The 25,877-nt window shown below is 40.2% G+C and overlaps 1 protein-coding gene across 1 annotated transcript; it reads right to left on the bottom strand.

Moving 5' to 3' along the window:
- Positions 1 to 9,456: 9,456 nt before the first annotated feature.
- On the bottom strand, positions 9,457 to 25,077 carry fbxo22 (F-box protein 22). The gene is made up of 5 exons (XM_043680372.1): positions 24,993 to 25,077; positions 23,763 to 23,876; positions 20,779 to 20,946; positions 14,714 to 14,879; positions 9,457 to 10,438 (listed from the first exon to the last, which is right to left on the bottom strand). Exons 1-5 carry the CDS (start codon positions 25,042 to 25,044, stop codon positions 10,021 to 10,023), a joined length of 918 nt encoding a protein of 305 aa, XP_043536307.1. The 5' UTR covers positions 25,045 to 25,077; the 3' UTR covers positions 9,457 to 10,020.
- Positions 25,078 to 25,877: the final 800 nt, after the last annotated feature.

Below are 25,877 nucleotides of genomic sequence, written 5' to 3'. Positions count from 1 at the left end.
GCGGATGCTTGAGGGGCAACATCTTGTCCAAAAGGGGGTGTTTACAGGGAAGAAGGAGGCTATTCAATCCATTACATTTGTGCAGGAAAAGAAAACCAATTAGCTCCATAGCCTCAGATTTTTCCTATGGCCCTGCAATAGTTTTTTCTCTGTTCAAGCCAGAGGAAGTGTTCGAGGTGGCTACAATTACAACATTTCAAAGACATTTGGACAGGTGCATGGATAGGAAAGATTTAGAGGGACATGGACCAAATTCTGGTGAATTGGACTAGCTTAGTTTGGGAAACCTGGACAGCATGGGCAAGTTGCACCTAAGGGTCTGCTTCTGTGCTGCATGACTCTATGACTCTTGTTCAATTCCCTTTTAGAAATTACTATCAGACCTGTTTCCTCCAAGGTTCTGTGTCCAAACCATAACTCACTCCATAAGAAAACAATCTCACATTTCCTTACTGATTCTATGTCAATTATATTACACGTGTGCCTTTTGCTTAATGGCCCTTCCATCAGCATAAACAGTTTCTTCTTCTTAGCACTGATTTTAAGCAACTCCCTTTAAATGTTCTGCTTACCTTCCCTACTTGCAGAAGAACAACCACAGTTTAATATTCTGTTTGAACTCAACCCCCTGATTTCTGACATCTCCTCTGCATCCTCTGTTTCTTTACCATTCTTCCCAAAGTGTGTTGCCCAGACTTGAGAGGCAATTTTCTGGATTAGTGGTGCTGGAAGAGTACAGCAGTTCAGGCAGCACCCGAGGAGCAGTAGCAGTAGAGCATTGAGAGGCAATACTCTATTCAAGTTGGGACCAAGCCATCAATCTATAAATACTTAGCATAACTTGCCTGCTTCTACTTACTGTGATTAAAGGAACTGTTAGATAGAAGCATATGGTGTCAAAGATGATGTCCAAGTTTTGAAGCTCCTTTGAAACCTCTGGCCATATACAACATTTAGCTCAAAGATCTCATTAATTTGTTTACATCTCAAGTTAATGTCGCCAACTGATCTTGGCTTTCTGATCTGGAATATATTTACCAATGGGACAACTCCATTTTTTTTTACCAAACCTCCTGGCCTACTTCAAATAATAAAGTAAAAATACAAGGCTGATTCTGATCAAGTTGCTTGGATATTGTGGGTTGGTTTGCTAAGACTTCTATGTGAGGCGGCGTGGAAATGATGGACATCTTGTCAATAGATGCAGTTTGTACACAGTGTCATATGTCTGAAAGGTAGTGGTAGCTTTAATATTATCCATTGGCTGTAGAACTGAGCCCCTATTTAGAGAATCATGAAAATAAAAACCAAACAATTACACAAAATATTGAACAGTACAGCACAGCAACAGGCCCTTCGGCCCATAATGCTGCACCAAACATGATGCAAAATTAAACTAATCTCTTCTACCTGCCCTTAGTCCATATTCTTCCATTCCTTTCATATTCAAATGCTTATCTAAAAGTCCTTTAAACATCACTATTAAAGCTGTCTCCACCATCACACCTGGCAGTGCGCTCCCAGACTGTTACTATTCTGGATGTGGGTTTGCTCACTGAACTGGAAGGTTCATTTTCAGAGGTTTCATCACCAACCTAGGTAACATCTTCAGTGAGTCCCCGGATGAAGTACTGCTGATGATTCCTGCTATCTATTTATATGTTTGGGTTTCTTTGGGTTGGTGATGTCATTTCCCATTCTTTTTCTTCGGGATGGTAAATTGGGCCCAAGTCAATGTGTTTGTTGATAGAGTTCCAGTTGGAATGCTATGCTTCTAGGAATTCTCATGTGTGTCTCTATTTGGCTTGTCCGAGGATGAATGTGTTGTTCCAGTCAAAGTGGTGTCCTTCCTTACTATTCCTGATAAAGGGCTTTTGCCCGAAACGTCGATTTTCCTGCTCCTTGGATGCTGCCTGAACTGCTGTGCTTTTCCAGCACCACTCTAATCTAGAATTCCGTATCTGTATGTAAGGATACTAGTGAGAGAGGATCACGTCATTTTGTGTCTAGTTGATGTTCATGTATTCTGGTGGCTAGTTTTCTGCCTGTTTGTCCAATGTAGTGTTTGTTACAGTTCTTGCACGGTACTTTGTAAATGACATTAGTTTTGCTTGTTGTCTGTATAGGGTCTTTCAAGTTCATTAGCTGCTGCTTTAGTGTGTTGGTGGGTTTATGGGCTACCATGATGCCAAGTAGTCTGAGTAGTCTGGCAGTCATTTCCGAGATGTCTTTGATGTAGGGGAGAGTGGCTAGGGTTTCTGGTCACATGTTGTTTTTGCTGCTATTCTGTGTAAAAAACTTGCCCTTCACATCTCCTTTGAACTTTCCCCCTCTCACTATGTCCCTTGGTATTAGACATTTCAACGCTGGGAAAAAGTCTGACCATTAACCCTATCTATACATCGCATATCTTTATATGCTCCTCAGATGCACCACACTTTTTGTCCCTTCCCTATCGCAGAGTCAAAACCCTGGAAATCCCACCCTAACAGAACTGTGCATGTTGCTACATTTCAAGGATCACAGTTGTCACTCACCACCACCTTCTGTGGTGCAATTAGGGATGGGCAAGAAGTGCTGGTTCAGATGGTGATGCCCATATCCCTAGAACAAATAAAAGAAACTTCTCAAAGAGATGGTGCCTCAAGAGGCAGTACCAATCTCCAGGCATTCCTATAAAAATCGACAAAGGCCAACTGCATTACCCCTCTTCAAATCTCTTTCTTTATATCTGCAAGTGCTCTAACAATCAACTAAATTTATTTTCCCATCACCAAATCACTCATGGTATTTTTCCATCCATTAACCACCACCAGTAGGTCACATGCGTTTTCCAATTTATTAATAACCAATCATTTCTTAACTCATTCATTCATGGTTCATATAGTGAGTGGTTAGGGTAAGGAATGCAAAGCCGAGAATCGGGGTGGAGGCAGGTTCAATCGAAGTTTTCATGGCTGCATTGGATGCTTCTTCAGATAGAAATAATGTGCAAGGGTATGGGGGGAAAGCAAGAGATTGGCAATAAGTGATGATGCTCGTTTGAAAGGGCTGAATGGTCTCCTTCTGTGCTGTAACACTATTGGGATTTTGTGATGTGGGCAGCACTGCCAAGGTGGGCATTTATTGCCCATCCCTCATTATATTGAGCAGGCTTCTCGAACTGTGGGGTTAAGGTGTTTGTATACTATTGCCCAGTCAGAAGTTCCTGGGATTTTGATCAAGACCTCAGCTGGTATATTTCCAACGATAGTTTCATTCTGCTCCTTTGAACCTGGGATCTTTCTCATGGCTTTGCTCAGTTTTCCATTTTGCCAAATGAATCATCAGGCAAGCCACTGGTACATTAGATACATAGTAGATATCTTTAGTCTTGTTTACATTTGTGCACTATGTGTATTTTTAACTCCATTCAATTCTAATTATTTTCCAAAGATAAAAAGTCATGTTTTGCATCTTATCAAATATAAACTTCTACGCAGCATAAGAACATCAGAAATCAAAGTAGAACGAAGCCATTCGGCCCATCAAGCCAGCCCTGCCATTCAATATGGTCATGGTTGACTTTCTGCCTCAACTCCACTTTCTTGCCCATTTCCCAAATCTCTTCATTTGTGAAGACATCACAACTCTATCTGTCCTGACTTTGCACATACTCAAATGATAGAGCCTCCCCAGCCCTCTGGGACAGATAATGTAAATATTCTCAATGTCCAATTCAGTCCTTATCCTGAGACTGTGCCCCTGTGTTCTAGATTCCCAGAGGCAACAATCATTCACTGTCTGCCCTGTCAGTCCCTTCAGAATTTTCTATGTTTCAATTAGATAAACTTTCATTCTTCTAAACTACAGTACATGTAGGCTCCATTATCCATTTTAAATAGAAGTCAATCTTATGCACTTGCAGGTTTCCTCTCTGAAAACCTTAACTCTCCACTCCACCATTTTTAAAAAATCATACTTCTGTATCAGGTTTTGTCATAATAAATTCCTACGGAAACTTGTCACATTGTAATTACCTTTCCCATCAAATACAGCACTACAGTACCTTTGTTGCAATCTATACTGAAGACAGTTTCCTCGTGTCTAGCAAACTCTACTTCACAGCTTCTCAAATTTCTGACTTATTTTATAGTCATAGAGATGTACAGTATGGGAACAGAACCTTTGGCCCAACTCATCTATGCTGACCAGGTATGCTAAATAAATCTAGTTCCATTTGCCACCATCTGGCCTAAATCCCTCTAAATCCTTCCTATTCATGAACCCGTCAAGATGCCTTTTAAACATTTAATTGTACCAGCCTCCACCAGATCCTGTGGCAGCTAATTCTATACACGCACCACCTTTTGCATGAAAAAGTTGCCCCTTAGGTCCCTTTTAAACCTTTCCCTTCTCACCTTAAACCTGTGGCCTCTAAGTTTGAGGAGAAAGTGAGGTCTGCAGATGCTGGAGATCAAAGTTGAAACTTTATTGCTGGAACAATATCTTCTTTTATCTTCTCCTGCTGAACACTCTCTGCTCATTCCTGAAGAAGGGCCTGTGCCCGAAACGTCGAATCTCCTGTTCCCTGGATGCTGCCTGACCTGCTGTGCTGTTCCAGCAATAAAGTTTCAGCCTCTAAGTTTGGACTCCCCTACCTATGGTCTTGGCTATTCAGCCCCCCATGTCCTTCATGATTTTAAAACCCTCTATCAGGTCACCCCAAACCTCCAACACTCCATGGAAAACAGCCCCAGCCTATTCACCTCTCCCTGTAGCTCAAACCCTCTAACTCGGGCAACATCCTTGTAAATTTTTTCTGCATCCTTTCAAATTAAACAATTTCTTTATTTGACCATCGATGATGCAAATTATTTCAAAAAAAAAACAACAGAAAATATTATCTAAAACTGGGGCCACACTAACCCTGGATACTGTGATCTGACAATCCAGCTTTCCCCAAAGATTATATGCAAAGCCTACTTTTGCATTTGTATTTAAAATCAGTTACCTGCTGCAAAGCAGCAATGCTCCAATTCAACTAAATCAGCACAGATTAGTGACAGAGACTGAACATGTGCTGGTCTATAGGACTCAGAACTCAACAAACAAGTTTGCTGAATCATTGACATGGCCTTATTGAATGATACAGCAGGCTCGAAGGGCTGAACGGCCTACTCCTAATCCCTATATTTATATGTACTGTGGGAATCCAATAATAGACCCTTTCAACATTCACAAATCCAAGACTATGGTAAATGTACTGAATAAAAACACACTCTTACATCCCATTACAAATCCTTGGTCCCTTGCAATGAGGTCATGAATCTTGTAACGATTGACGCCGACCTCTAAGGTGCTAACTGTTCCTTTTCCCATTTGCAAATTGTTGGACTATCAGAAAGATAATGGAATTCAACCAATATGGTTGACCTAGTGGTATTATCACTAGACTATTCATTCAGAAACTCAGCTAGTGTTGTGGGGACCCAGGTGGAATTTGAATTCAGTAAAAAATATCTGGGTGACCATGAAATAATTGTCAGAAAAAAGTGATCTGGTTCACTAATACCCTTCAGGGAAGGAAGCTTGCCAGGTCTGGCCTACATGTGACTCCAGACCCACACAATGTGGCTGACTCTCAATTGCCCTCTGAAAAGGCTGAGCCAGACATTTAGTTGTACCAAGTGCTACAAAGTCTCTTTAAGGGCAAGAAGGACAGGCAACCAAAGTTGGCCAGCGATGCTCACATCCCACAAATGAATTTTTTCAAAAAGCCTAACTTTGCAATCTTATGAGCAATAATCACCAAGACGAGATGCCAGAATAGCTTTCAGTCCAAATTGTTAGGAGCTTGATCTGACGTGGTGAAAGGTGAAATCATTATTAAATTTTGAAGCGTGTTTGAGGATGACGAACTTAGGAGTTACAGCCAAAAACAGTGTTGCTATCAGCATACAGTTCTAAACAGAGAAAAAGACACTAATAATGTGATCTATTTACATACAGGAACTGTTTAAAATAAATGTATTATAAAAAGAAAGTTAATGAGTGTAATTAGCCATTTTAATTATAGTAACAAAAGTGCTTCCAATTCAGATAATGATCTCTGATCTAACAACAAACAGGTCACACCTGCTACAAAAGCTGCAGTTATCCCATCACGCAGTATCCTCACTCACACAAGGACTGCAGTCTAAGATTAGAAATTGTTAGCAACAACGGGACTAACATTGGTTACCACCTCTAGTTCGACTAATTCCTGGAGGCTTTGTCATGTAACCATCTAACTTCAAAGGTTTGACCTCGTCAGAGGATTTCCCCTGCCATCTCTGTAAATAAAATGAAAAAAGCATCCCAATAAAATGAAAAACAACACAATTGCGATGTCTTTCTCAATATCCAGCAGCCGTAAATACAAATTATGTGCAAAGGGTTGAGAGATTTATTTCTTTAATGAGTATACAAATGCCTGAAGATAAGCCATACCTTCTCATTTGCTGAGTTTAATGTGATTAGTTTGCTACTTAATCTGTATAGGGGGGCATTCCTCTGCAATGTGCAGCATGCTGTGCGTCTGTTCACTAATGAATAAGGGGTTTATGCTGAAATCCCAGTGGAGGAGGCAGACTGTGCAGGGGCAAGGATAACTCTCACCATGGCAATTCAAAGCCCACCATCTGATCAATGGGATTCTCACAAGAAATGGTTAGTAACTTCCTGTGCTTCTAACTTCAAAGGATGTCTGTGCATGGACATGGCTCGAGAAGATTGTTGCGAAGAGAGAGGGACATACATTTCGCTCTGATCTGTCACAATCTCTTTCTGAAGTGGTGGTTGAAGCCACCGCCATTAATAAGTTTTGGAGGGAGTTGGACAGAAACGCCAAAAGCAGGGATGTAGAAACTAAGAACTACTCCTTCCAAAAAGCCAGCACAAGCTCAAGAGGCTGAATCATTCCTCTGTGCTTTCAAGGTTCTACAATATTTCTCCCAGGTTAATTAAAGATACAATATACATAATCATACATTTAAATAGCACTTTACACTACTGTACATCTCAACGTGCTTTACGGCTAATGAAGTGCATGTTTTTTAAGTGTAGTCTCTGTTGCCAGATTAGACACAGCCGGGTAATATTCATTCAGCAAACCCCACAAAGAACAACGTGTTAATAACCTGCTTTAAGTAATGCTGACTGAGGTCCAAATATAGGCCAGGAACTGGGGATAATTTCCCACTTTGTTAAAACAGTGCCACGGGATTTTTTTTTACATCCTTCCAAGCAGGCGATGGGTCTCAGTTTAACTCAGTCTGGAATGTACATGGGATTGATCTTCAATTCCTGGAGATTTTTAGGCAATCATAGATGTTTGTAACACAAGCACGTATATTTACTTCGAATTGAACAATTCTACAGGATTGAAAGTGATTTGTTTCCACTTCATTTTCAGTGGATACTGAGTTGACTGACAAATCGTGTAAGAGTTTGGCAGACTATGTTACTTATAGGACAGTTAGCATTTGAAAGGTTGGACATATAGTGAACTTAGAGGTCTCTGTGTGCTCTCCCTGCGACCTTAAATTTGAGAAGGTAGTGTACTGTAATGTCACTCGAGAGAAGAAAAATTTAAAAGGGACCTGAGGGGCAACTTTTTCCACATAGAAGGTGGTTCAAATGTCGAATGAACTGCTTGAGGAAGTGGTACGTGCATGTACAGTCACAACATTTAAGAAACATTTGGACAGGTACGTGAATAGGAAAAGTTTAAAGGGACATGGGCCAAAAACAGGCAGATGGGACTAGTTAGTCAGCATGGACAAGTTGGACCAAAAGGTATTTTTCCATGCTGTATGACTCTAAGACTATTAATCCAAAGGCCCAAGCTAATACTGTGCAGACAAATCCCACTATGGCAGCTGGTGGAATTTAGAGTCAATTATTAAACCCGAATTTAAAAGCTGATCTGTAATGGTGATCACGAAATTATTAGATTATTGTAAAAAAAAACATCTGATTCACTAATGCCCTTCAGAAGGAAATCTGCCACCCTTATCTAGTCTGTGAAACTTCATAATCACAGCAACACGGCTCATTCTTTTTTCAGATTTCCTACAGTGTGGAAACAGGCCCTGCGGCCCAACCAGTCCACACCGATCCTCTGAACAGTAACCCATCCAGACCCATTTCCCTCTGACTAATGCACCTTACACTACGGGCAATTTAACATGGCCAATTCACCTATCATGCACATCTTTGGACTGTGGGAGGAAACCCACGCAGACAATTCTTAACTGCCTTCTTAAACGTTTAGGTAAACCACTCAGTTCAAGGATAACTAGGGATGAGTAACAAACATTGCGCTTGCCGGTGACGCCCAAATTCCATGAAAGAGTAAAGAATAACACTTTTGGTCAGTCAGAAGACAGGGACCCACGGGAGTCTGTGGGGATGTTCAAACTTCTCAGGGATTTCCAGGACATCGCTGATGCACTTTTGGTCTGTCCCCCCCACCGAGAGTCTCCTGCTACACAATCATAAAAAGGCTGATAGAATTAGTTCATTTTAAAATCTTCAGCTTGGAGAGCAGAGGTGGAATGGGGAAGGTGGTTTGTACATTTTCATTTTTAAAAAAAATCAGATCATTGAAGACCTTTAAAATGATAAATCCCTCGGCTCCAGGTTATACAACTTATCTGTTAAAGGTTCCACTGCATCCCACTTCCACCTGATTCCCACTCTTTCCACACAGTCCATCCTCATTGTTAAACCTGGATTCGAATGTGGAGAGAGGGACTGCACTTGCTATGTAATGTTTTGTTTGATGCTGCCTACATTAATCACTTCATTTATATATCTCACTAATGACAGCTCAAAGAGAACCCAAAAACGTTCTCTTCTACGCCCATTTCAGGGAAGGGCAAAACCTTCAAATGTACCACTGGGCGGTTTCCAGAAAGTAAGTTGAGATAGTATCAGTACAGTTCAGTGGTTAGAACTCCCACCTCTGAGTCAGAAAGACATGGGCTCAAGCTTCACTCCAGAGAGCGGTGCATAAAATGGAGGGTGGCACTCAAGTACAAGTCATATACTGTCACTTAAAGGATGTTCAACTGAGACAACTACTCAGGTAGTTGCAAAAGATCCCATGATAGCATTCAAAGAGTAGTTTTCCTTGTGCTACAGCCAATGTTTCACCCTCAGCCAATGTAACTGGAGCAAATTGTCTTCTATTGGGAGCTTGCTGTTCAGAAATTGGCTAACACGTTTCCAACATTACAGCATCGACCATACTGCAAATGTACCTCATTAGCCCTAAAACATTTTTGGATGGCCAAATATTGTGAAAAGGTGCTCTGCAGATGCAAGTCTCTCTTTTCTTTACGAATCTCATCGTTGGGTATGTGCATGCTTCCTGCATTCCAGTTTTCACCACTGTTACTCTTTACCCAAGCATTAACAATGATCACAATAGAAACTCAACCAAGAGATTTATTGGAACAATCCAGAAAGTTCAAGATTTTCCTAGTCACAGCAGTTAAAATCCTGCTGAACCCTTTGGTTTAAGTCACAAAAGATTACAAATTTTTAAAAATTACAAGGGAAAGATCACTAGAAAAATTGCTTGTTTATTCATGATTAGTTCTGCATTCCAGTGTGAAATAAAAAGCAAAATCAAAATCATGTCAAAAAGCTATGAATCAATTAAATTGATGACACCCAAAAGCCCAGTTTCACCTCCTGTTCTATTGAGACACAAGAGAATTGTTTGGGTCGATCACTTAGCTCAAACATGAGCCCATTTACTTTTAATCAGCCCCCTCCTGTTCAGAAAGGTTGTCACACGTCTACAGCAGGTGCAACTTTAACATAGACAGTGCCATCAGAGCCCAAATTATATGAACCCACTCTGCAAATTTGCTTAGTCCATTAGAACAATGTTGCTTCAAAACAATGGAGACAATCCTACAATAGGCATGCATCTTTGTATACCATGGGCCCAATTTTCGAGCCTCTTGAAGAGTTTTTTTTGTTTTTTTATTTCACAGGTCCCAAATGGACAAGCGCGATCACTGTAGTGTATCCATGAAGCAACTCATCGCCATCTAAAGAGTTGCCACACTCCCTCAGGGAGAAGTTTTCAGTCACAATGCGATCACAGCCAATCTCTCCATTTCCAAAGAAACCGAATAATGGAATGCCAGGAAACTGCTTCCTGAAGGCATCTGCTTCCACGTTTTCCTTGTTGGAGTAATAGTTCTGACCCCGTCCGATGCAGGCAAACATGAAGCCTACTGTGTTGACCTCGGGTATGTTGGCCGCTTTGAGACGTTGCATCGCTGCTTCAGCACTCTTGGGTGTCTCTACATCCTCATCCAGGAGGATTGATGCTGCCTGGATCGATCTTCCACTTAATGATAGGCCAACAAAACCGTACATGTACTGTACGTCGATACTAGAAAGGTTTATTTTGGGGGGGATGGGGTGGGGGGAATGAAAGTAAAACATTGATTGTGAAAGATTGCTGTCAGTCAGTCAGTTTCTAGGCAACAGGAATAATTTTCAATTGAACAGAATAGGATGAATATTTGCCCCTTAAAGCACAAGAATGTAAAATAGCTCTGTAATGTCTAAGTGCTTATACATACTATTTCCAAAATGAAGCTTATGGGAAATGGCACGTTTACAGAAATAATATGGGAGCAAAGGACTGCTATGGCTTAGATTGGGAGCCTTTCACCTCTGAGATCAGAATTAGAATCACACCTGAATTAAGGGATGAAAGTGTCTTATCTGCTAACTGCAAAAGTCCATCTTAAAACAAGGTTGTCACAGAATATTAGAGCAGTACAGGTCTTTCGGCCCACGATGTTGCGCCAACCTGTGGAACCAATCTGAAGCAAATCTAACCTACACGATTCCATTTTCATCCACATGTTTATTCAATGACCATTTTAAATTTAAAGTTGGCAAGTCTACTACTGTTGCAGGCAGAGTGTTCCACGCTCCTACTACTCTCTGAGTAAAGAAACTACCTCTGATATCTGTCCTATGTCTATCACCCCTCAATTTAAAGTGCAAAACCATCCTGAATGGATAACGCCCACTAGTGAAACAACTGTGACTCTTTTAGGGTTAGGACGAAGACACATTGTTTCGGGAAAAGAGGGAGAACTATCTGAATCTAAATTATACCCAATTTGACAGTAATTAATTACGACCTGCTTTTCCTAAAATTTAACAACTCATTCCTCTGAACATCTCTCACCTCAAATCAACATAAAATTCACAAGAACAAATCAGGTGGCAGAAGACAGCTTTAAGAACCATTTTATGGTTTAAGTTACTTGTTTAATTTAGTCACCTCAGGAATGGACAGGTAAGAGGATTGAATTATAATTAAGTGCTTTCCTTCTCTCAGTGGGTGTTAATTCTGTCGAATTTGTAAATTGGATGAAAAGAAAAACATTTACAGCTGAGCCCAGGTGGGCTAGAAACTAAAATAAACCCAAAGCATGACTCTCCAATGATTAACAACCTGTGAACAAAATCACTCGAACATATTGCTCTGAAATGTGGAACTTCTTAGGCGATTTAGTTAGTGGATTTCTAATTAGGAAGAGAAATAGACTTCGCTGCTTATTAGTAAGACAGTAATTTATCCTCCATGTTTTACCTCTCTTTGATCCTTCATATCTTTGACTAGCTGCTTACCTAGTTGTGTACTGTACAATTTGTTTCATCAACTGGGAGTTCCTGGTTTTCACAGTGCTGACTCATTTTACTCTCTAATTGGCATTTGATATTAAAAATGATGATGGCACCACCCACATGAAATGAGGAACATACCTTTTGAAATGATAAAGGCTGGATGGGAAAACACTTTGTACTGAAACAAATGCCATTAGGGCTTTCCTCCTCCAAGATGAGAGTCAAAACACAGTGAAGTCTTTTTTTTTAATGATGATGACTTACTGGTGAGCAGACAAGGGCAGATTATCACTTTAATCAAGAGAACACAAAGTAGACACATTCATCCTGACTGACAGGAACAGTCACATAAATACACCAAAACAATTAAACCCAATTCTTTAAACTGTGCCAAAGCAATCATTCCAAATACTGAACTCTCTATTGCACCTACATTCAAGGACTGCTCCTGTATACACATGGAACATTTTTCACTCAGCTTAGACAGTAAAGAAATACCAGGAACAATGCCATCACTCTGCATACATCAAGCTTTGGATGTGACAGCAGTAGCATCACTCTTTGTCTGTTTTTATAGACACTATGTGGTTCTCTCAGCTGCTCCTGCTGCAAATAAAAGTCACTAATATAGGAAGGACATTATTAAGGTGGAGAGGGCTCAGAAGAGATTTATCAGGATGCTGCCAGATATGAAAAGTTTGAGTTATAAAGAAAGGCTGGAGAGGCTGGAACTTATTTCACTGGAGAGTAGGAAGTTGAGAGGTGACCGTAAAGAAGTCTTTAAAATCATGAGGGTTATAGATAGGGTTAATGGCATGTATCTTTTCCCTAGGATGGGGGATTTCAATATGACGGGGCACATTTTCAAGATGAGACGAGGGAGATTTTATAAGATATGAGGGGCACACCTTTTACACACAGGGTAATGTATGGAATGAACATCCTGAGGAAGTGGTAGATGTGAGCACAATTGCAACATTTGACAGACACTTGGAGAAGTACATGAATAAGAAAGATTTGGAGGGTTATGGGCCAGAAACAGGCAGGGGGGGACTAGTTTAGCTGGGAATTATAGTCCATGTCAAACAACGATCTGTTTCTGTGCTGAATGACTGTATGACTATCTTAACCTGATGAGATGTTGCTGGCGCAGAATGGCTTGCACTTTTGTGCATGTGCAATAGCCCCTGTCCTACTACAACTATTGTCAAAGCATCACAGGAGATTTGAATTATGTGATTAAAGAAAAATGTATATAAAAATTCTGAACGTTTATCAATGTGAAATATTAACTGTGCTTCTCTCCAGAATGATGCTGACTGACCTGCCCTGTATATCTAAAGGCTTTTATCTTGGTTTTGGATTTCCAGAATCAGCATTACATTTTACTTTTTCTGTCAATAAATAAAGTGGTTTTCCAATATATTTGGTATTATGCATTAACTCATCTTTAACTTCATGAGACTGTCAATGTTGTAAGATTGCTACATCAAATCATTGAGAGCTGAAAGGGAACATAGATAGTCGATCAAATTCCCAAAATTTGGTCACTTGCAAAGATTGTTTCAATTGAATGACCAGGATAGTGATTTAAGGAAGTTCTTAATCAGTACTTCTCCTTGTATGACATCTAACCTATTTTAATCATATTTTTGAAACAATGTATTTCACTTGCTGCAGATGCTAAGGACTTGAAATTTCTTATATTTCTGCTAAACTACCTCATCCAATCATCACATATAAAATGGTTATAGAACAGGGGACCATTTGGGACATCGAGGGCACGCCAGCTCTCCACAACAGCAATTTAGGCAATTCCATTCTCTGCAGGTTTCTTCACTTCAGACGTTTTCCCAATTTTTTTTAAAGTTGTGAAAGAATCAGACTCCAATGCTTCTGACAGTGTGCTTCAGTTTGTAACCAATTGATAGGTAAACAGCTTTACTCTCATGCCAACTTTGATCCTTTTGCCGAATGCTCAAAATCTTTAACCTCTGAGTCATGACCCTACCATCAATAGGAAGTTTCTCTCTTTGCCAACTTTGGAAGAACTTTGAACATGTCTCTTTAAATTTAATTTTGACCTTCTCTTCTTTAATTAGAACAACTCGTTTGCACATTCTCCCTGTGTCTGCATGAGTTTCCTCTGGGTGCTCCGGTTTCCTCCCACAGTCCAAAGGTGTGCAGGTCAGGTGAATTGGCCATGCTAAATTGCCCATAGTGCTAGGTGTATTAGTCATAGGGTGGGTTACTCTTCGTAGGGTCAGTGTGGACTGGTTGGGTCGAAGGGCCTGTTTCCACATTGTAGGGAATCTAATCCAATCTAATCAAACTCCAGCTTCTCCAACAAATTCATGTAAGTGAAGGCCATAATGCCTGGAATGATTCTCGCCAATCATTTCTGCATTCTTTCTAAAACATCCATATACTCCTTTAGGTGTGGGGCCCAAATTGGATGCAATACTTTAGTTGAGAACACATGAATGGTTTATAAAGATTCACTATAACTTCTTTGCTTTTATACTCCACACCTCTAATTATGAAGTCAAGGATTTTGTGTGCCTTGTTAACTACTTTCTCAGTTTTCCCTCTGTGCAGAAATGTACTTCTAACAATAGCTCGTGAAATAACACCGGAATCCTTGATGATTTTACCTCCGTCTCTGCCGAAGACAATGAGTAACCTTCCTCCCCAAGAACAACTAGTTCAGCACACAACATGGAATAGATCCAAGATTTCCTTTGTCTCCAGGGCTCACTAACACGTCAAGTGGTGCATTTACCTCTGGGCTTTAGGGGGAACTGATTTGCAATTTTTTACTGCAATCCAGGAGCATACAGTTACATGGCAACGTGGTAGAGGACAGCTTAATTATTCTGCAGGGAGCCAGCTTGATGGACAGATAAATCATTCAGAGTCGTGGAATGAATTAAATGTGGGAAGAAAGCACAGAAGCATTTCTCCCCAGGTGTTAACAAGGTACATGTCCGGATAAAGACTCATTCGTATGGGCACCTACCTTTCAGAACTAGGCGAAACCACTTGGTCAATGTGTCCCCCAATAACAATAGTGTTGTTCACATTGAATGGCTTTGTGAGACGCTGAATGAAGTCTGCAGCTGCGGGTTTAAAGGTGTTGTATCCAAACAGGAAGACAACACGCAAGTCAGGGTTATCCTGAAGACCTGAGAGAGGAAAGAAAGAGTAATAAAGCTGTCCCTACACATCCTCAATGTGCCCTGGGTATGGGATGAGATTTTCTTATAGGCATATCCAACAGTAAAAGCAAATCTGGAATTATTTCCACCAGGGAACTCATTATGTTTTTGTATCAAATTAAAAGATGCTAGTTTTGGCTCATTTACATGCAGTTTGAAGACACTATTAGCATACACTTTCTTTTCATTTCATTACACTAGATACAGCAATACAGACTCCACTTTTTATCCTTTACAGATAAGATTCCAACTGGCTGTGAATGCGTTACGTAACCATGACTACACTTCAAAGCTATTCATCATTTGTGAAAAAGGTTTTAAAAGATGCGATGAAGCCCTATACAAATGCAATATTTATTTTCCCTTCTATGACAGCCAAGAAGCTGTCAACAACTTTCATGGGAGTCAATTTGACACAAAGGTTTCTACAAACCAAAATCCCAACAAAATCACAGAGCAATATCACTAAACTCATTCTAGTCCCTAAACTTTGCTCGTGGAAAGCATTGTAATGGACCAGTACACTGAAACAAACTTTAATGTTGATTGAATCTTTCTCAGTTTCACTATAAATCCTATGCAATAATTCTCAGTTTAGGCACAGAACAATACAACACGAAGCGTTAATGCAGCACCATCCAGTGGTAACAGATCAGATACCAAATCGCATTTAAAAAGAAAGGGAAAGCAGTAAAACATTAAGAAACTATGCAACTTCATTGTATGGAATAAGCTGCCAGAGAAAGTGGTGGATGCTGGTACAATTTTCACTATAAATCCTATGCAATAATTCTCAGTTTAGGCACAGAACAATACAACACGAAGCGTTAATGCAGCACCATCCAGTGGTAACAGATCAGATACCAAATCACATTTAAAAATAAAGGGGAAGCAGTAAAACATTAAGAAGCTATGCAACTTCATTGTATGGAATAAGCTGCCAGAAAAAGTGGTGGATGCTGGTACAATTACAGCATTTAAAAGGCATCTGGATGGGTACATGAATAGGAAGGGTTTAGAGGGATATGGGCCAAGTGCTGGCAAATGGGACTAGATTAGCTTAGGATATCTGGTCGGCATGAACAATTTGGATCGAAGGTTCTGTTTACGTGCTGTACATCTCTATGACTCTAAATGGCATTCATTTCTGCCTATAAAACAACTCCTCCACTGAAAAGCAGGATGCCTCCAAATCCTTCCGATATTACCACATAAAAGAACAAGAGTGGCAAAATCAAGAGCACATTATGACCTTAACATCACACCTTCCTAACTTTGAAATAAATCACGGCTGATCCCCTCTGGACCTCAACTCTTCTTTCATCCCAGCTCCCATTGCTCTCATCTTAATATTTCAAAAAATATAAAAACCAAAAGAACTACAGATGCTGAAAATCAGAAACAAAAACAGAAATTGCAGGAGAAAGCTCAGCAGGTCTGGCAGCATCTGTGGAGAGAAATCAGAGTTAACGTTTTGGTCCAGTGATCCTTTCTCAGAACTCCAGTTATGGAAAATGGATACAAATTGCAACGTTCCCCACGCCAGCAACATGCAAACAAAAATAAAAAGTAATTTACTGATATAAAGCAACAACATGTTTCCCAAAGACCTAACAATGATATGTTTTGTTTACTCTCCTTCCCAAAAGCAGTTCACTGATACCTAGCTATTAAAGCCACAAGCCTAATCTGGATGCATGTATGTCGGTCTTTGAACATGACAGTACAGGTTGAGAAAACAATTAATGAAAGCAAAAGGTACAAGAACAAAGAGGTTACGTTGAAGTTGTATAAAACATTGGTTGGGCCTCAGCTAGTTAGTGTGTCCAGTCTAGGCTTTAGGAAGGACAAGAAAGCATGGAAAAGGGTGCAAAACGATCAACACTAACGTTTCCAATGAAGATAGATTGGAGAGGTAAGGATTATATTCCTGAGAGAACAGACAGCCAAGAAGATATTCAAAACATGAAGGGTCAGGACAGGGTTAGGAAGTAGAAGCCGTTCACAGTACTAAAAGAATCAGGGAATGAGAAGGCACAGATTTAATGTAATTCCAAAAGAAGCAAAAATGATATGAAGTGGTTTCCCATTGCAAGTGGTTAAGATCTGGCACTGTCTGAGTGTGTGGTGGAGACTGAAGCACTTAAAAGGGAATTAGACAGTCATCTGGAAATGAAGAACATGCCAGCTTGTAGGGTTTGGTATTAATTGATTTGCTCATTTGGAGAGTCAGCACAGAGTAAATGGGCCAAATGGCCTCTTTCTACACTGCAAGGATTCTGTAATCAATAACCCAAGAGGACTGGTGAAGCACTTTTACCTTGTTTGTCAAAATACTTGATTACATTACAAGTCTAGACTGCCAACTCAGTTGTGGAGTGGATGGAACTTGATAAAGCAGACCCTGGAGATTAATTTAAGACTGTCCAAATATTCCACTTAATACATTTAACAGCAGCCAAAAGAGCAAAAAGCAAGATGCCTTCAACTTGCCATCTAGGCAGGAAACAAAATACAGGCCCCATAAGGTCATGAGCCAGTCTGTGCAATGTCTGGAAGGCAAATCAAAAGAGCTTGCTAACAAATTGGAGTTTTCACATTAAGTCTGACAAAATCCTGTAAATGGGCTAGACATTCAATCACCAGCACTTATTATACAGAGTCTCTGCAATACTACTGACTATCACTCTCTGAGTTGCAAATACAATTAGATCCATTTAAATGTATTATGAATGGAAATCAGACATAGGAACAATTTTTGCAACAGGGATATCATAGTTGATTTGTTGTAATTGACCCTTTAGGGTTATGAGTAACTACTCGTTGCAAAAGGATGTGAAAGATGGTCAGTTATTAAACAAGCTTGCTATAAAATGATGCATCCGAATTTCTCTATACCGATGTGAACCAAAGTAGTTGTTCATTCAGTGATCCGAGCTGAGTTGACCGATCACAGCAGCAATGGCAAAAAGCAGGCTATATAATGAGCTCCAATACCCAGAGTAGGGTCAAAAAGTCAGCAACAGCTGTGCTCCTAACTGCACCCTTTGCTTAAAACGCAACACACATAGAGGTCAGGTGGGAGTCAGCCTAAAGCAGCACCTACTCTCAAACGCCAGTACATGAGCCTGCCTTGGAAACCCACAAAAGGGGTGTGCTTTTAATTACATCATAGTTGCAGACCGCTTTTCCCTCCAAACACCAATATCCTCCCAGCTGGAGTTGGATTCTTTTCTTTTTAATCAACTGGTTTGAATGTGTTTTGATATGCCTCTGTGGCATCATATCCTGAAGCAGGACACTAAACCATACTGGCCTCTACCATCATGCTTTCTGATGGCCTGTGACTCATCTCCATTGATCCAATCCCTGGACACCACTTCATAGAGAAATGGCTTGGAGCTTTGTTCGAGAAGTAATACAGAGTTCAACAAGTGAAAATTTGAAAGGAGTATTTGTTACAATACTCAGGGTAAGTACAGCAACAAGCAGCATGTCCAGGTCAACCTTGGACTTTATTTAAATAAAAGATAATGCTCATGCTGCAAATGCTGTGTCTATTAAGCACATATGAGCAGCTGATACCAACTTAAAAACATAGGTTGCACATAGAAACAGCAGTTTACCTGGGGTCTTGTAGCACATTGGTAGTGTCACACTTCAAGATATGACACCCACAGAAACATATCAAAAAACATTTAAACCAGCTGACTAAAAATACAAGAATCCAATTCCAACTGGGAGGGTGCTGGTGCGTGGAGGGAAAAGCAGTCTGCACTTACTCAGTACACAGTACTGTAAATAAACAAACCTATATAGAAGACAAACCAGCTCTTGCTTCTTCCTTTGGAGGTGTATACTTAACAGATAATATTTCGCAATTCTAAATTCATTTACTATCTTTTCCTCCATTTTACTGTGCTGCATGGATTGTACTCAAAATTGATGTAGTCAAAATTTACAACCGCCTGCTAGCTATCGGACGTACAGTCAACAAATCTTTTAAGTCTTTACGTCCATTGCTAAAGCCAACTTCCATCCCAGGACTTTTTGCTTTTAGCAACAACATGCCTTCTGTGTTTAAACTGTAACATCTTTATTTGGAAATACTCTTGCTGTGAAAGTTCCTTGTGAAGAGCTTCACGAGCTATGCTGGCAGGAAATAGAAGCCTCATTTCAATGATGGATGACTTGCTGCAGTCACAGTGGATCCAAAGCAGCCTAAATATTCCAATATTAGTCTCTTTCCCTTCCAACCACCCACTGTGGGAATAAAGCATGCACACTAAGCTCATGTATACAGTGAGCAAAATGTAACAACAGTTCAAACACTAAATTACAAGTTTAATTATGAGAATCTAAAATCTTGTAGTAGCATAGAACGAGATGTAATATGCTTTATTAACTGCAAAAAAATTACACACTTTTTGAAAAGTTCACAACATAAATTGAAGATTAAAAATCAATAAATGCTTTGGCAAACATTGACAAAGATGAATAGCTGAATGGTTGAAGCATAGTGAGGCCATTCAGCCCTTCTCTGTAAGAATAACTCACCTAGTCTCACTTCTCCACCTCTTGCACATAACTTTGCAAGTCCCCCCCATTCGGGTAATAACCCAATTCCTCTTTGAAGACCTCAATTTTAGCCGCTTCCACCACACTCTCTGGCAGTGCATTCCACATCCTAATTGTTTATTCCCACGGGTTCCCGTGACTCCTTTTACCAAAAACAAAGCCTAAAATTTTCACATCCTGGAGTTGTACGTCATAGTCAAAAGGATACGGGGATCACCCCTGTGATAAGAAGAAACTTTCTCACTCTGTGGATTGTAAACTATCTGTTTCTCTCAGAGACTTTGGCTGCTCAGCCATTGAGTATATTCAAAACGGAGTGATCATTTTTGTGCGCTAAAAGGGGATTGAGGAATTGTGGGGATCTGGTGAGTGCAAAGCTCAGCCAGATCTTACTGAACAGCAGAACAAGCTCAGGCTGTGTGACCTACACCTACATCATTTAATGTTCTTATATTTACAAGTGCATTGCAATTGCAAATTCTTCAATGAAGTAATGAGCCCAACCTTCAGCTAACCCAGCATGATAAAAGACAGTACAGGTGTACTCACTAAAGCTGGAGCTGCTGGCTTACAAACTAAAGTCAATTTCCAGTTACCAAGCAACAATCAAAGTCCCTCATCAAGAAACAGAATCCAATGGATTCAGCACATTTAATTATTGTCAAATTAGACAGTGCTGTCAGGGACTCTTGTGGTGTAGGAATCCAAAATAAGCACAGAGAAAGCTGGGCAAACTCAGCAGATCTTAGCAGCAGTCAAAACCTCAGGTGACAGTGTCTCTACCTCTGTGCCAGAAGATCTGGCTTCAAGTCCCACCTGCCCCAGAGGTGTGTCACAACATGTCAGGACAGGTTGACTGAAAATAATTCTTAAGACAAAGTTTATTAGCTAGTCAGGACGTCCAAAACTAAATTCTCAAGTACTTTTTAATTTTAAAAAGTTGTATTTCCTTGTCAACTGTTCAATTATTGACTTGTAACAAAATCCATGTTGTTTGTTAACAGCACTTCAAATATAGAAACCATCCCTGAAGCATAAAATATCTCTAAACCTCAATTTAACCCATGATAATTAAAAAGGAGCAGGCATTGGTCATACAGCCATTCGAGCCTATTCGGCTATTCAATACAATCATTGGCATTCTTCCATCTCAACTTCACCCTCTCACCAGATCCCACAAAACCTCAATTCCCTTTGTGTGCAAAAAATTGAATAAGCTCTGAATGTTTCGTACAGGATTTTAGCTTTATCCCAACGGTGGACAAGGGTGGTCAGAGAGAAAACTTGCCTGCCTCTTGGAGTTTTTTTTGATCAAACACGTTATTGTTCAAATCTTTGTTCGACAAGTGAAAGCGTTTGACTGTCACTCCATCAATTTTGGGCAGGAGCAGAACAAACCCTGCAATTCCATCTTCCACCTCAAGAGGTCTCTGTGTGCCACATCCCATAGGAGTGTCTGAAAAAACAAATTATTAACCAGGCGATAAATTCAAAGTCACAAAAACTGAGGCAATAAAGTATTTTCTTTAGCGAAAAGATCAACCTTTGGTCATGCTTTTATGTCAATGTTTAGCATTGAAACTGCTTGTGTAAACATTTAGAATGGAAACCCTGTGTATAAACAATGATATAAAATGTAAGGTCTAACCACTAGGTTTCTGAAATCTCTGTTGCCAACTTTTCACACAAAAAACATGTGTGCATCAACTGAGCACAGGCAATACAATGGACAATGTATTTATAAGATATTATTACGGACATTTAATCCTAAGTATTGAATTTTCAAGAATATTACTGACATAACCCATTTTACACCTCAAAATACTTCAAATTCCACAAATTGCCTTTACTTGGCTGAAATTTCATAAAATGTTCAATTACTTTGTCTAATAGCATATCCCTTTTATAAATGTCAGAAATATGGTTCAGCACTTTGACAGCTTGTCCCAAACACACATATAGAAGGCGATTGTGTTTAAGTTGGGCTGTGAAACTGAATAGCATAAAATAAACAGAACGTCACGTTTCCCACCTCAAGTTAGAGAACACAAGGGAATGGACCAGACTTTCCGAGTTAGAGAGATTATCGTGTTGGAGTCCAGTTTGAGGGAAATATCCACAGATGGTTTGTCAGCATTGGGCTGAAAAGTTACTTAACTGTTGAGAAATTACTCCATGAAAGACTGGACAGCACAACTGAAAACTTAACCTTTTACAGATCAGAATCGGGTGAGATGTGTATTAAAACCATGTGCTTGTGCTCAAATGTCAGATTACCAATTATGACATGCTATTGCTGCCATACCGAATGCAGTTCCACACTTCCACTGCAATTATGCAGCCGGTTTACTGAGCATCAGAATGGATAATGACCACAAGTTGCAATTTATTGAAACTCTTTGTCTCCTTGAGACAATGCAGTGGACAATCTGTACCTTCCACCAGAATACAAAGTTGTAAATATTGTCTAGTCAAACATTCAAATTATGCAACAAGTATGATTAGACCAAGGATAAGTCCTGGATTTTACATTCAGCATTGCTATGGGTCCAAGTCATTTTCGCAAACAAGCAGATTAGACAAGCTCAAGGCTTTCAAAACTCCAAAGTGCAGGAGGTTTTATTGCAGATCATAAAATTTCAACACAGTTTACACAACAAACTAATATATGTTTGATAAAACATGCACCATCGTTTCCCATTGAAAGGTGTGAAGTTTGGTGGACAGTTCAGCAAACCATGTTGTAACAACAATTAGCTTAGGAACTCATCACTGAAGGGCAAACTTGAAATTTCTGCTTAAAAAATGCACAAGCATGTTGGCAGGACAGGGTCAGATTCAGTTCATTTGCCACTCCCAACAACTGAACCGCAAGATGGCATTCACTTTCTTGACACATATGAATGGGTGCAGCTCAGGAGGAGGCCATTCAGCCCAGCTTGTCCATAACAGCACTCTGCAAAGCAACTCAGTCAGTCCCACTCCCTCACCCTTTCTCCATTTACCTGCCAACTTTCCACCCTACAGATAATTACCCAATCCCATTTTGAAAGCCACACTGTAGTGATTGGAATGAGCATCTATGGGATCCTTGAATTGAAAAGATTTATCAATCTTGCTTCCAGTTTCCACCATCACACCCTCCCAGTTCTTGTCAGCCTTCTACAACCAAGGACTGTTCCTGCGGGACACCGTGGTCCACTCGACCTTCACAATTAATGCCTACCCACAGCCCGATACCTTCCCCTACGACTGCAGGTGTAACACTTGCCCATTTAATTCCTCCCTCCTCAGTATCCAAGGGCCCAAACACTTGGGCCTGCCACTTCAACACACCACCTTGTTCCCTGGGCAACATCTCTGTCTCAGGCTTGCTGCAGTGCTCCAGCGAAGCTCAGCATAAACTAGAAGAACACCACCTCATTTTTGGAACTCTCCAACCTTCTGGACTCAATATCAGGTTCAACAATTTTAGGGAATGAGGCACCTTCTCCCATCTCCTTACCCCAGCCCCACACACCAGGATTTGTTATCACATGGTCTGCTATTATACACCACCTATTATTAGCTACCCATTGTCCTCATTCGTGTAGGCTGATCATTATCCACTCCTTTCTCTTTTTTTGGGCCCTATCTCCACTTATCGTTTACTAGGTACCCCCATCCCCCGTACCAAACTTCTCCATAAAAAACAACTTTTTCCGATCTACCATCAGTTCTGAGGAAGGGTGACTCGACCTGAAATGTTAACTCTGATTTCTCTTCTTAGATCCTGCCAGACCTGCTGAGATTTTCCACTTATTTCTGACTGTGTTTCCTCTCATCTCCTTTTGTTCTTTACTATTCACTTTAATTTTTTTGTCTCTGGTTTTCGATTTCTCTTCCATGCTCAAGAATATCCCCAACAGGTCTCCTCTCAACCTTCTAAAGGCAGTCCCAGTTTCTTCAATTGAACTGAAGTATCTCCTCGCTGGACCTATGTTTAATCTGTTTCACACCCACATGCCTGTTCATCTTTACTACAGTGTGGCTCCCAGATGGAGGGAAATACTCTCAATGCGGACAAAACATACAAGTGCAGGAACAAAGAGTGTGACTGACATTACAGCAAATCCCTCACACGAAGGAGAATGATTCAGATTAAATTTTATTTTTTTCCCCCAAATAAGGATTTTGATGTTGATTCTGTTCAAAGTTTCATTCTCGTCCAACTCACCTTGTTCAATCACACAAATGCCAGGCTATAAGATACTCACAAGAGATGGCACTTACAGACAATTCCAGGGGAACTGACCCCCAACGTTTTGCACTCCAAAGGCAATAGCTTTTCCAATTTTGCTGCCATTTCTGCTGCTTTGCTTCTCTTTGACAACCCATCCCTTCTCTCTGAGACATTCAAAGTCAAAAAGAAGGTAAGAAAAGTATCAGTATAATATATATATATTCATGATCACACAAAACAAAACAGACAGTAGCAAATGGCAGTGAAAGTAACAACTAAACTATTTGACATTATACCTATATAAGAAAGCAGGGAGAATTATAAATGAACCGTAAAAGGATCCAATAGCTAGAAACTGCCATAAATCATAAACAGACACACATCTAGAATCACAGAATCCCAACGCTGTGGAAGCAGGCCATTCGGACCATTGAGTCCACACCGATCCTCCGAAAAGCATCCCACCCAGACCTAGTCCCTATCCCTCTAACCCTGTATTCCCCATGACCAATCCTTTGGGAGGAAACCAGAGCACTCAGAGAGAAATGTGCAAACTCCACACAGACAGCCACACAAGGCTGGACTTGGAGCCAGGTCCCCGGCATTGTGAGGCAGCAGTGCTAATCACTGAGCCACTGTGCTGCTCCAACTTGGTTTGGAAGCGTGAAGACAGATTTTAAGCAATTATTTTCAAGGTTTAATTTCTTGGCTTTTATTAGGCGTAACTTTAGAGAGTGCATTAATGAGACTTCTTACAACATGGGATTCTTTATTTTTGTCTAGTACTATCATCCCATGAATAAAATTGTGAGGAAACACAGCTCTGCAGCATTGGATTGAGTAAATGGGTATTATTGGGAGTGAGATACTCAACGTCTAACATTGCATTGAAAAAAGAATTGCCATTAGTCTTTAAGATCAAACCCCAGGGGATGGTGAAAACCTGAAAAACTCATCAACATAAGGAATAGCTAAGGCAAATAGAGCAAGTGTGTTCGAGGGGAAGCTTGTTAAATATGAGGGAGAAGGGAAGAGAAGGAAATGTTAAAGAGTTAGATGGAAAACGGTGACAGAAATGTCACATGGAATGTAAACTAGAACCCCAATTAAAGTTTCCATTAAAATAAATGAGGGCAATTGATCAAGTCACAGATCTTAATACAAATTAATTGATAATTCAATTAAAACAAGCATGTTATTTATACTGCTTAACTTAAAATTTTATTTTAAATACAAAAAATAATTTTAAAAACCTTTATATTCAAAGAACTGTATTTCACCTTTCTTCCGCCTGCTAGAACTCTGTGCACTGAAGGTATCAGTGCCAGCCATATAAAGTACTGTCTCTGGCAGCACATACACTTCCTATTCAAGGGAGAGAGAGAGAAAGACAATCAGAGAATCAATAAACCATACTATCCAAACGGGAGTGTTTTGGGCAAAAGCTCTTCATCAGCCCTTCCTGATGAAGGGCTTTTGCCCGAAGCATCGATTTTCCTGCTCCTTGGATGCTGCCTGACCTGCTGTGCTTTTCCAGCTCCACACTCTCGACTCTAATCTCCAGCATCTGCAGTCCTCACTTTCACCTATCCAGACAGAACTAGTTTATGAACACAACTGAAAGACACAACAGTAACTCAAAATGCTTTTATTTTAGCAGGGTAAGTACGGGTAAAATGTCCTCAAACCACCCACTTCAGGACAAAGTCTGTGCTGGATTTCAAATCTTGCCAGTTTTGGGTCAAGCAATATACTGTCAGAATGGGTCAAGGATCATTCAGACCACGAATACAACAGACTCAAAGCCAGCCAGCTACTTTGCTCAACTAATAATAACTGAAATTCAATCATGGCTGCTTTTGAACGGCTTTCCAACATTGCCAATTTTTAGACAGCCGGATTTGAGACAATATACCATGTTATGAAGATATGGGTGTACAGTATCTTTAAGAGAGTTAAAAGCTAGCAGAACTACCTGACAGCACCAAGTGTTCTGAATAAGATACAATGTAACATGTAGTCCAGCTGCTGGGGTAGCTAGGGTAGCTGGTTGCCTAGAGACAAAAACAGATTCGAATTAGGCCAATCAGTTTAAATTATACCCCGAAAAATACCAAATTCCAATCAAGTTTGAATTGAGTATATTGACAATCTTAAAAGCCAAT

The sequence above is a fragment of the Chiloscyllium plagiosum genome, chromosome 40 (genome assembly GCF_004010195.1).
Source record: "Chiloscyllium plagiosum isolate BGI_BamShark_2017 chromosome 40, ASM401019v2, whole genome shotgun sequence".
In the NCBI taxonomy this organism is placed as follows: domain Eukaryota; kingdom Metazoa; phylum Chordata; class Chondrichthyes; order Orectolobiformes; family Hemiscylliidae; genus Chiloscyllium; species Chiloscyllium plagiosum.
The sequence above is the reverse complement of the archived record's forward strand: the minus strand, read 5'-3'. Positions and strand labels throughout refer to the sequence as shown.

What these genes read in the sequence shown, in the direction of transcription:
- fbxo22 (XM_043680372.1), bottom strand. Translation starts at nt 25,044, where the DNA reads ATGGCTGGCACTGATACCTTCAGTGCACAGAGTTCTAGCAGGCGGAAG. An exon ending in TTCTAGCAGGCGGAAGAAAG is followed by an intron (nt 23,877 to 24,992) that starts GTGAAATACAGT and finishes TGAATGTCTCAG; the next exon opens with AGAGAAGGGATGGGTTGTCA. An exon ending in AAAAAAACTCCAAGAGGCAG is followed by an intron (nt 14,880 to 20,778) that starts GCAAGTTTTCTC and finishes TTCCTCTCTCAG; the next exon opens with GTCTTCAGGATAACCCTGAC.